The 11816-nt window shown below is 53.1% G+C and overlaps 1 protein-coding gene across 1 annotated transcript; it reads right to left on the bottom strand.

The window, feature by feature from the left end:
- Positions 1 to 311: 311 nt before the first annotated feature.
- Positions 312 to 11320, bottom strand: LOC311371081 (major vault protein-like; the record flags this gene model as incomplete). Its single annotated transcript, XM_084489308.1, has 10 exons — positions 312 to 714; positions 1308 to 1496; positions 4207 to 4333; positions 4707 to 4823; positions 5365 to 5576; positions 5777 to 5921; positions 6396 to 6593; positions 8755 to 8996; positions 10048 to 10239; positions 11195 to 11320. Coding segments are annotated over 10 exons (1662 nt in total), but the record flags the coding sequence as incomplete, so codon positions are not given.
- Between the last annotated feature and the right edge of the window lie 496 nt (positions 11321 to 11816).

Genomic DNA, 11816 nt, shown 5'->3' with positions numbered 1-11816 from the left:
GTAGTTACCCTATAAGAATTGTGTCCCGGCCGCGCGCATGGCATGCGTTCATTAAAGGTGACGCCTAACATCCATATTTTATGGGCGGTTAATGCAGAAAATAACGATTTAGTAAGAATGTAGACTTCAGCTACACGTTTCAAAAGGTAATGACTATTTATATATTTTGAACATTGTGATATAGCATTTCTGTAGATAAATGTATAAAATTATATTATTTTGAATTTGTGGGAAATCCATTGAATCTGAATGGATTAACAGAGACGAGAGCTGAATCAGAGTCCAGACATCAGACACAACCACAGGCTTTTGAAGATTCAAACAGAACTTTATAAGGCACAAGGATATCATCGCTTTACTGAACACATTACTACAGTATGTTGTGTGTTTCATGTAGTTTAGGTCACGCTGTGTATCTCATGGTGTGTGTATCTCATGGTGTGTGTATCTCATGGTGTGTGTGTGTGTGTGTGTGTGTGTCCACGCGATCGGGAAAGCGTGGCCACACGACGATCTTTGGTAGAAAGCTTCTTCGGGAAGAACGGTGTCACGTCGCGGCGTAGATGACGTCATCTGGGTGACGTCACGGCGTCGATGACCTCACGGGCCCGGCAGCGCCCCCAGCAGGCCGCCGGCGGTGGTGAACAGGTTGATGGGGGTGGAGCCATCGGTGATGAGGGTGGACTTTATACCCAGAGACTGGAGCAGTTTGGCCTGACGGACAGACGGACGGACAGAAGACGGACGGATTCAAAAATGTACCTTCTCACACGTTTAGATTCGTCTTCGACCAATTGATTCAATATTGTTTTTATCAATCGTTTTGTCTGAATGTAATCGTATTTTTTCGGCCTCTAAAGCTCTGAAGGAGACAGTGTTTGAGAGTGTTTGGAGGCTGTTGATGGCTCAACGGTCAGGGTCACGAGGGGTCACAGCTGGAGGTCACGAGGGGTCAGAGCTGGAGGTCACGAGGGGTCACAGCTGGAGGTCACAGCTGGAGGTCACGAGGGGTCACAGCTGGAGGTCACAGCTGGAGGTCACGACGGGTCACAGCTGGAGGTCACAGCTGGAGGTCACGAGGGGTCACAGCTGGAGGTCACAGCTGGAGGTCACAGCTGGAGGTCACGAGGGGTCATAGCTGGAGGTCACGAGGGGTCACAGCTGGAGGTCACAGCTGGAGGTCACAACGGATCACAGCTGGAGGTCACGAGGGGTCACAGCTGGAGGTCACGAGGGGTCACAGCTGGAGGTCACAGCTGGAGGTCACGAGGGGTCACAGCTGGAGGTCACGGGGGTCAGGGGGTTACCTGCATCTCCGGCCCGGCCCGGGCGATGTCGCTCAGCGTGTCGCTGCCCAGGCTGGTCATCATGTCGCTGAAGCGCTGCGTCTCGATCTGGGCCAGCTTCTGCGTCTTCTCCACCGTCTGGAGGTCCACCTGCTTCTGGTACAGCAGCTCCTGCTCCCGCGCCTTCGTCAGCCGCTGCAGCTCCCCCTCCTGGAGAGGGTCAGGGGTCAGGGGTCAGGGGGAGACAGGAGGGGTCAGGGGTGAGTTAAGGGGTGAGTTGAGGGGTGAGTTAAGGGGTGAGTTAGGTAAGAGGTAGTTAAGGGGTGAGTTATGTAAGAGGTAGTTGAGGGGTGGGTTAAGGGGTGAGTTAGGTAAGGGGTAGTTGAGAGGTGAGTTAAGGGGTGAGTTAGGTAAGAGGTAGTTGAGGGGTGAGTTAAGGGGTGAGTTAGGTAAGAAGTAGTTGAGGGGTGAGTTAAGGGGTGAGTTAGGTAAGAAGTAGTTGAGGGGTGAGTTAAGGGGTAGGTTAAGTAAGAGGTAGTTGAGGGGTGAGTTAAGGGGTGAGTTAAGTAAGAGGTAGTTGAGGGGTGAGTTAAGGGGTGAGTTAGGTAAGAAGTAGTTGAGGGGTGAGTTAAGTAAGAGGTAGTTGAGGGGTGAGTTAAGGAGTGTGTTAGTTAAGAAGTAGTTGAGGGGTGAGTTAAGGGGTGAGTTAAGTAAGAGGTAGTTGAGGGGTGAGTTAAGGGGTGAGTTAGGTAAGAAGTAGTTGAGGGGTGAGTTAAGTAAGAGGTAGTTGAGGGGTGAGTTAAGGAGTGTGTTAGTTAAGAGGTAGTTGAGGGGTGGGTTGAGGGGTGAGTTAGGTAAGAAGTAGTTGAGGGGTGAGTTAAGGGGTGAGTTAAGTAAGAGGTAGTTGAGGGGTGAGTTAAGGGGTGAGTTAGGTAAGAAGTAGTTGAGGGGTGAGTTAAGTAAGAGGTAGTTGAGGGGTGAGTTAAGGAGTGTGTTAGTTAAGAGGTAGTTGAGGGGTGGGTTGAGGGGTGAGTTAGGTAAGAAGTAGTTGAGGGGTGAGTTAAGGGGTGAGTTAAGTAAGAGGTAGTTGAGGGGTGAGTTAAGGAGTGTGTTAGTTAAGAGGTAGTTGAGGGGTGGGTTAAGGGGTGAGTTAGGTAAGAGGTAGTTGAGGGGTGGGTTAAGGGGTGAGTTAGGTAAGAGGTAGTTGAGGGGTGAGTTAGGTAAGAGGTAGTTGAGGGGTGAGTTAAGGGGTGAGTTAGGTAAGAGGTAGTTGAGGGGTGAGTTAGGTAAGAAGTAGTTGAGGGGTGAGTTAAGGGGTGAGTTAAGTAAGAGGTAGTTGAGGGGTGAGTTAAGGGGTGAGTTAGGTGAGAAGTAGTTGAGGGGTGAGTTAAGTAAGAGGTAGTTGAGGGGTGAGTTAAGGAGTGTGTTAGTTAAGAGGTAGTTGAGGGGTGGGTTAAGGGGTGAGTTAGTTAAGAGGTAGTTGAGGGGTGGGTTAAGGGGTGACTTAGGTAAGAGGTAGTTGAGGGGTGAGTTATGTAAGAGGTAGTTGAGGGGTGAGTTAAGGGGTGAGTTAGTTAAGAGGTAGTTGAGGGGTGAGTTAAGGGGTGAGTTAGGTAAGGGGTAGTTGAGGGGTGAGTTAAGTAAGAGGTAGTTGAGGGGTGAGTTAAGGAGTGTGTTAGTTAAGAGGTAGTTGAGGGGTGGGTTAAGGGGTGAGTTAGTTAAGAGGTAGTTGAGGGGTGGGTTAAGGGGTGAGTTAAGTAAGAGGTAGTTGAGGGGTGAGTTAAGGGGTGAGTTAGGTGAGAAGTAGTTGAGGGGTGAGTTAAGTAAGAGGTAGTTGAGGGGTGAGTTAAGGGGTGAGTTATGTAAGAGGTAGTTGAGGGGTGAGTTAAGGGGTGGGTTAGGTAAGGGGTAGTTGAGGGGTGGGTTAAGGGGTGAGTTAGGTAAGAGGTAGTTGAGGGGTGAGTTAAGGGGTGAGTTAGGTAAGAAGTAGTTGAGGGGTGAGTTAAGGGGTGAGTTAGGTAAGGGGTAGTTGAGGGGTGAGTTAAGGGGTGAGTTAAGTAAGAGGTAGTTGAGGGGTGAGTTAAGGAGTGTGTTAGTTAAGAGGTAGTTGAGGGGTGGGTTAAGGGGTGAGTTAGGTAAGAGGTAGTTGAGGGGTGGGTTAAGGGGTGAGTTAGGTAAGAGGTAGTGGAGGGGTGAGTTAAGGGGTGAGTTAGGTAAGAGGTAGTTGAGGGGTGAGTTAGGTAAGAGGTAGTTGAGGGGTGAGTTAAGGGGTGAGTTAGGTAAGAGGTAGTTGAGGGGTGAGTTAGGTAAGAAGTAGTTGAGGGGTGAGTTAAGGGGTGAGTTAAGTAAGAGGTAGTTGAGGGGTGAGTTAAGGGGTGAGTTAGGTGAGAAGTAGTTGAGGGGTGAGTTAAGTAAGAGGTAGTTGAGGGGTGAGTTAAGGAGTGTGTTAGTTAAGAGGTAGTTGAGGGGTGGGTTAAGGGGTGAGTTAGTTAAGAGGTAGTTGAGGGGTGGGTTAAGGGGTGACTTAGGTAAGAGGTAGTTGAGGGGTGAGTTATGTAAGAGGTAGTTGAGGGGTGAGTTAAGGGGTGAGTTAGTTAAGAGGTAGTTGAGGGGTGAGTTAAGGGGTGAGTTAGGTAAGGGGTAGTTGAGGGGTGAGTTAAGTAAGAGGTAGTTGAGGGGTGAGTTAAGGAGTGTGTTAGTTAAGAGGTAGTTGAGGGGTGGGTTAAGGGGTGAGTTAGTTAAGAGGTAGTTGAGGGGTGGGTTAAGGGGTGAGTTAAGTAAGAGGTAGTTGAGGGGTGAGTTAAGGGGTGAGTTAGGTGAGAAGTAGTTGAGGGGTGAGTTAAGTAAGAGGTAGTTGAGGGGTGAGTTAAGGGGTGAGTTATGTAAGAGGTAGTTGAGGGGTGGGTTGAGGGCTCTTTACCGCCTCGATGCGCTGGGCCTCAGCCTTCAGCTTGGCCTCGTTCACCGCCGCCTCGCCCTGGATCCGGGCCGCCTCCGCCCGCGACTGGGCCTCCGCCTTCGCCGCCCCCGTACTCTCCACCGCCGCACTACACACACACACACACACACACACACACACACACACACACACACACACACAGACACAGACACAGACACAGACACAGACACAGACACACACACACACACACACACACAGAGACACAGACACAGACACAGACACAGACACACAGACACAGACACAGACACACACACACACACACACACACACAGACACAGACACAGACACAGACACAGACACACAGACACACACAGACAGACAGACAGACAGACAGACACACACACACACACACACACACACACACACACACACACACACACACAGTTAGTTGACATTGTAACACACACACGCCTGGTGACCACCGTCCTCCTCCTCCTCCTCCTCCACCGCCGCCGCTCTACCTCAGGGCCTCCAGCTCCAGCAGCTCCTTGCGGGCCCGCTCCGCCTCGGCCTGGTCCGTGATCTTCTGGCGCTCCAGCCGGCCGCGGGCCTCCTGCTCCAGGCGCTCCGCCTCGTGGCTGCGCACAGATCAGGTGGTCAGTCGTCGTGTTCTGTACCGCCGTGTGTGGCCAGTCTGTGTTTGTTAAGTTTAGTCATATTGTCAGTTAAAGTTTAGTATGAAGTCAGTATAAGTTATATTCTTAAGGTATTCTTAAGGTATTCTTAAGGTATTCTTAAGGTATTCTTAAGAGCGTCACTAGAGGGTGCTGTTCCTCGGGGGTACCACTAGAGGGTGCTGTTCCTCGGGGGTACCACTAGAGGTGCTGTTCCTCGGGGGTACCACTAGAGGGTGCTGTTCCTCGGGGGTGCCACTAGAGGGTGCTGTTCCTCGGGGGTGCCACTAGAGGCTGCTGTTCCTCGGGGGTACCACTAGAGGGTGCTGTTCCTCGGGGGTACCACTAGAGGGTGCTGTTCCTCGGGGGTGCCACTAGAGGGTGCTGTTCCTCGGGGGTACCACTAGAGGCTGCTGTTCCGCGGGGGCGCCACTAGAGGGTGCTGTTCCTCGGGGGTGCCACTAGAGGGTGCTGTTCCTCGGGGGCGCCACTAGAGGGTGCTCACCGGGCCGCGGCCTCCTGGGAGTTGGTGGTGATCTCGATGGCCAGCTGGACGCTCTTCTGCAGGGCGTCGCGGGTGCGCTGGTCCACCGGCTCCACCGACTGGATGTCCACGCTGCTGATCACCAGCAGGTTCTGGGAGAAGCGCAGCGCGGAGCGGACCGCCAGCTTCTCGTCAAAACCGAACACGGCCGAGAAGATGATCCGGTTGGAGTTCTAACGGGAAAAGAAGAACGCACAAACCAGAGACCTTGTAGTGCTGACAGTCGTCTAGATCTAGCTTAATTAGAGTTTAATTGTAGTTATAATTGAGACAACTGTCAGAGACCGCGGTCTGAACTGTGAGACCGGTAGTCAGACAGATCGGTGGTCAGACAGACAGGATGTCAGACAGACAGACAGACAGACAGACAGACCTTGTGGAAGTCGTCAAACTGCACGGAGGCCACGGCGCCGCGGATGCGCGAGGCGATGGCTTTGGAGGCGTCGCCCACGAAGTCCGGGACGGAGAACAGCGCGGTGGCCTGGGACGCGTCCACGGGGGCCTTGACGTCGAAATGCCTGCGGAGAGAGAGAGAGAAGCAGTGAGCAGTGAGCCACCGCCCACTCCGGGAACTCACCCGGTCACTCTCAGCCTCGTGTGTTCATGTGTTCATCTCTCCGAACACACGGACCTCCTGAGGGGAGACGGGTCAAGAGGCTGCGCCAGAAACCAGGACGCAAACCAAAAGCCCAAAGGGCGGAGCTACGCCTCGTTCCCCCCGTTTATTTAAAAGGAGATATTTACCGAAACAAACACTCATCCAGCGAGGGGGATAAGACTTTGAGGAGGGATGGGGATGGCCAGTCTACGCACTGTTGTGTTGTGACTGGAAACCTTTACAGACCCCTTTTAAACAGTTAACCCACACTGGGCAAATTGATGCTCTCATAACACACTTAAAGCACCGCCTACAACAGCATGATTGCTCGTTAATATGAAGCAAATGAAGGTGAAGCACCCGGTTGACCCCCCCCCCCCCCCCCCCTCAGTACCAGTTGTAGGAGAGCTGCAGCTGCAGGCGAGCGTGGTCGGCCGTCTCTATGGTGATGATGTCTGTGAAGAAGTCCGGTCCGAGCAGCAGGCATACGGCCTTGATGACGTTGGGCCTCTTGGGTTTGTCTCCGGACAGCGAGAGCACCGTGAACTGTTCGTCAGGCCCCAGCATCACCAGCTCGGGGCCAAACACCACCCTGCAACACACCACCACATTAACACCACAATGCACCACCCTGCAACACACCTCCCATTAACACCACAATGCACCACCCTGCAACACACCACACCATCCATTAACACCACAATACACCACCCTGCAACACACCACCACATTAACACCACAATGCACCACCCTGCAACACACCACCACATTAACACCACAATACACCACCCTGCAACACACCACCACATTAACACCACAATACACCACCCTGCAACACACCACCCATTAACACCACAATGCACCACCCTGCAACACACCACCACATTAACACCACAATACACCACCCTGCAACACACCACACCCACATTAACACCACAATACACCACCCTGCAACACACCACCACATTAACACCACAATACACCACCCTGCAACACACCACACCCACATTAACACCACAATGCACCACCCTGCAACACACCACACCACCCATTAACACCACAATGCACCACCCTGCAACACACCACACCACCCATTAACACCACAATACACCACCCTGCAACACACCACACCACCCATTAACACCACAATGCACCACCCTGCAACACACCACACCACCCATTAACACCACAATACACCACCCTGCAACACACCACCCATTAACACCACAATGCACCACACCACACCACCCATTAACACCACAACACACCACCCATTAAGCGGTTCTCAAAGTGTGGGGCGCGCCCCACTGGTGGGGAACAGAGACGTGACAGGTGGGGCGCGACAAACGGGAGGAAATTTCACTGAAAACTCCACATTTCTTATGGTAGGAGTGAAAGCTTGACAGTAGGGCTGGGCGATATGGACCACAAGTCATATCTCGTATTTTCAAGCAGAATGTCGCTATAAGATATATACATGCTATAAAATAAGTGCTGTCGCCGCGCTCCAACTCGTCATTCTACATCGGGGGCGCCGCGTCGCTGTGCTCGTTAACCTGCCTGTAGGCCAGGGTGGCTAAACATTTTAAAATTAGTCAGTCAAAAACAGTCGGAGCAAGATGTGGCAAATACATGTTTCGCTCTGAAGGGGATTTTAAAAAGTGACGCGAGCGGAAGAGCGGAGGCTGGGGGGGGAGCGTGTGTGAGCCAGAGGCAGAGCGGGACGGAGAGAGAGGTGAGCAGAGCAGTCCTGCACGGCTCTCATGTTGCAAACCCGCACCCGTCCTTATACCCGCACAACTTAAAACCACATCCGACCTGAATATCAGATCCAGCACCGGAGAAGTCTCGCTCTCTTGCTGCGCGGGATGCACTGAGCAGGGGTGGCGAGGATAAATCTGTCAATCTGAGCGATATTGGGAAACGAACGACCGTGCTTCTCGCCACCCGCGATCACACACCGACAGAGTCGTCTTTAGGTGTTGTAACCGAGCAGCAGCTTCGTCCCGATGCTGAGCCTCGTCACTGGAGTCCTCCCCGTCCCATAGCGTGTCCGCTGACACTCCAGCTCTCTTCTCGGCCGGGGGGGCGCTGCTCGCATATTTTGTAGACGTGTCACTAATAATGATTTTTTTTTTATTTGAAATAGGCCTACATTTGAACATTTTAAGCTTGCAGCTTTGCAGCCACTCATGCAGGTATAGGTCTCATGAGTTCAATTGCTCACCTGTCTTGCCAAATGCATTGCTCGTCTTTTTTTTTTTTTTTAACAGATTGCAAAGTGGCACTTTTATTTTCTCTTTTTCTGAACTTGGTACAAGTCATGACACAGCTGCACTTTTATTTTCTCTTGTTGTTGAACTTGCTGTTATTTGACGTTATTGAGTTAGAATTTAGATACAACATGATGTAACTTGATGTTACTTCAATAAATGTGGAGATGTTAAGCTTGGCGTATTTCGTTAGCGTTGTGTTGGGGCGATGGGGGCAGGTGGGGCTTGAACATCCCCCCTTGTCCAAAGTGGGGGGTGACCGAAAAAGTTTGAGAACCACTGCATTAACACCACAATGCACCGACCACACCTCCCATTAACACCACATTATAGAACCCAACAAATCCACACGTCAACATAGTTTGCCCAGGCGGTTAAGCCCAGGCGGTTAAGCCCAGGCGGTTAAGCCCAGGCGGTTAAGCCCAGGCGGTTAAGCCCAGGCGGTTAAGCCCAGGCGGTTAAGCCCAGGCCAGACGGTACCTGGCCCTCTTCTCGCGGTAGTCGTAGACCTGCACGGCGGCGTTGTGGGGCACGCGGTACGACACCATGCGGGTGCGGTCGCGGGGCGCGGCGGCGGCGGCGGCGGCGGCGGAGCGGTCCGAGCGGTGGCTGAGGGGGTCGTGGGCGGAGGCCAGCAGCTCCTCCACGTTGGACGGCAGCTCCTTCTCCCACAGCTCCTCGTCCTGCGTCAGCATGTAGGTGTGGCCCACCACCGAGCGCACCTGGAGACACGGCACAGCTCGCCTAGTAACCAGTAGGACCAGTATACCCAGTGTGACCAGTATACCCAGTGTGACCAGTATACCCACTGTGACCAGTGTACCCAGTAGGACCAGTATACCCACTGTACCCAGTGTGACCAGTGTACCCAGTATACCCACTGTAACCAGTATACCCAGTAGGACCAGTGTACCCAGTAGGACCAGTATACCCAGTAGGACCAGTATACCCAGTAGGACCAGTGTACCCAGTGTGACCAGTGTACCCAGTGTGACCAGTGTGACCAGTGTGACCAGTGTACCCAGTGTGACCAGTGTAACCAGTGTGACCAGTGTACCCAGTGTGACCAGTGTGACCAGTGTGACCAGTGTACCCAGTGTGACCAGTGTACCCAGTGTGACCAGTGTGACCAGTGTGACCAGTGTACCCAGTGTGACCAGTGTACCCAGTGTGACCAGTATACCCAGTAGGACCAGTGTACCCAGTAGGACCAGTATACCCAGTAGGACCAGTATACCCAGTAGGACCAGTGTACCCAGTGTGACCAGTGTACCCAGTGTGACCAGTGTGACCAGTGTGACCAGTGTACCCAGTGTGACCAGTGTAACCAGTGTGACCAGTGTACCCAGTGTGACCAGTGTGACCAGTGTGACCAGTGTACCCAGTGTGACCAGTGTAACCAGTGTGACCAGTGTACCCAGTGTGACCAGTGTGACCAGTGTGACCAGTGTACCCAGTGTGACCAGTGTACCCAGTAGGACCAGTGTACCCAGTAGGACCAGTATACCCAGTGTGACCAGTATACCCAGTGTGACCAGTGTGACCAGTGTGACCAGTATACCCAGTGTGACCAGTGTACCCAGTGTGACCAGTGTGACCAGTGTACCCAGTGTGACCAGTGTACCCACTGTAACCAGTATACCCACTGTACCCACTGTAACCAGTACCGCCAGTGTCACTAGTCTATCAAGGACAACATAGCCTGTATGAACTATTGTAACCAGTACACCCAACCTAACCAGTACAACCAGCACAACAACAACAACAGCCCACCTTCCCGGTCTTGATGTCGCGGACGTACAGCCCCTCGTTCTCGTCCAATGGGATGGCCTGGCGCCGCACCATCACCTCCACCGTCACCGGGGGAACGTACTCTGCGGGCCCCCGCAGCATCCAGCGGTCGCCGGGACGACGGACCGTCTTGGAGCGCTTGGGCCTCTGGGGCTCGTCCTCCTGCTCCTCCTCCTGGGGGAGGCAGAGAGAGTGGGGGAGAGAGAGGAGGTGGGAGAGACAGGTTAGAGAGGCGATGCTCCGGTGGGGGGAGGGAGGCGCTGATGGGGGGAGGAGGAGGGGGGGGGAGGAGGAGGGAGGAGGAGGAGGCAACTGAGAATAACGGATGAAGGGATGAAAGAAGGGGGTGGTGGTGGTGGTGGTGGAGGGAGAGAGAGAGAGGGGTGAGAGAAGAGGGGAGGGAGAGAGAGAGAGGGGGAGGGAGGGAGGGAACCGGTTAGTGAGGAGAGAAAGGAGGGAAATGGGAGAAAGAAGCTGAAGCAAATCTCTGAAACACACTTTAGCATTCGGCGCGAGCTGGGCTAGCATTAGCTTGCTTGGATGGCCAAGTTTGGTGGTTTAGTTAGCTGGTTGGTTCACCAAGTGGCTGGGCTAGGTGGTTTAACTAGGTGACCAAGCTAGGCTGGGTCAGGTGATTTAGCTAGATTAAGCAGTTTAGCTAAGCAGTTATACTAGGCAATGCAAGGCTAGGTGTTTTAGCTAGGCTAGGCCAAGTGGTTAATTATGCTAGGAAATGCCATTTAGCTACGCTAGGTTAAGTGGTTAGCTATGCTAGGCTAAGTGCTTTAGCAATGCTAGGCTAAGTGGTTTAGCTATGCTAGGCTAAGTGGTTAGCTATGCTATGCTAAGTGGTTTAGCAATGCTAGGCTAAGTGGTTTAGCTATGCTAGGCTAAGAGCTTTAGCAATGCTAGGCTAAGTGCTTTAGCTATGCTAGGCTAAGAGCTTTAGCTATGCTAGGCTAAGTGCTTTAGCTATGCTAGGCTAAGTGGTTTAGCTATGCTAGGCTAAGAGCTTTAGCTACGCTAGGTTAAGTGGTTAGCTATGCTAGGCTAAGTGCTTTAGCTATGCTAGGCTAAGTGCTTTAGCTATGCTAGGCTAAGAGCTTTAGCTATGCTAGGCTAGGCTCACCTGGTCCGTGTCCTGGAAGGTCTCCACGGCACGGAGCACCAGCCCCTCGTCCTCAGACAGGATGTAGACATCCTGGATGCCGTCCTCCAGACACTCCCCCGGACGCAGGAAGAAGGAGCGCTCGCCCTGCAGGAGGAGAGAGGAGAGAGGAGAGGAGAGGAGGAGAGAGGAGAGGAGAGGAGAGAGGAGAGGGGGAGAGAGGAGAGGAGGGAGGTGGAGAGGAGGAGAGGAGAGGAGAGGAGAGGAGGAGAGAGGAGAGGAGAGAGGAGGAGAGGAGGAGAGGAGAGAGTAGAGGAAGAGGAGAGGAGGGAGGTGGAGAGAGGAGAGAGGAGAGAGGAGAGAGGAGAGGAGGAGAGGAGAGAGGAGGAGAGAGGAGGAGAGAGGAGAGGAGAGGAGAGAGGAGGAGAGGAGAGGAGAGAGGAGGAGAGGAGGAGAGGAGAGAGTAGAGGAAGAGGAGAGGAGAGGAGAGGAGAGGAGGAGAGGAGGGAGGTGGAGAGAGGAGAGAGGAGAGAGGAGAGAGGAGAGGAGAGGAGGAGAGGAGAGAGGAGGAGAGAGGAGGAGAGAGGAGAGGAGAGGAGAGAGGAGAGGAGAGGAGGAGAGAGGTGGAGAGGAGAGGAGAGGA

Source organism: Micromesistius poutassou (assembly GCF_964030765.1).
Source record: "Micromesistius poutassou genome assembly, contig: SCAFFOLD_2886, whole genome shotgun sequence".
Classification (NCBI taxonomy): domain Eukaryota; kingdom Metazoa; phylum Chordata; class Actinopteri; order Gadiformes; family Gadidae; genus Micromesistius; species Micromesistius poutassou.
Note: the sequence above shows the minus strand (reverse complement) of the source record. Positions and strands in the feature narration are given on the sequence as shown.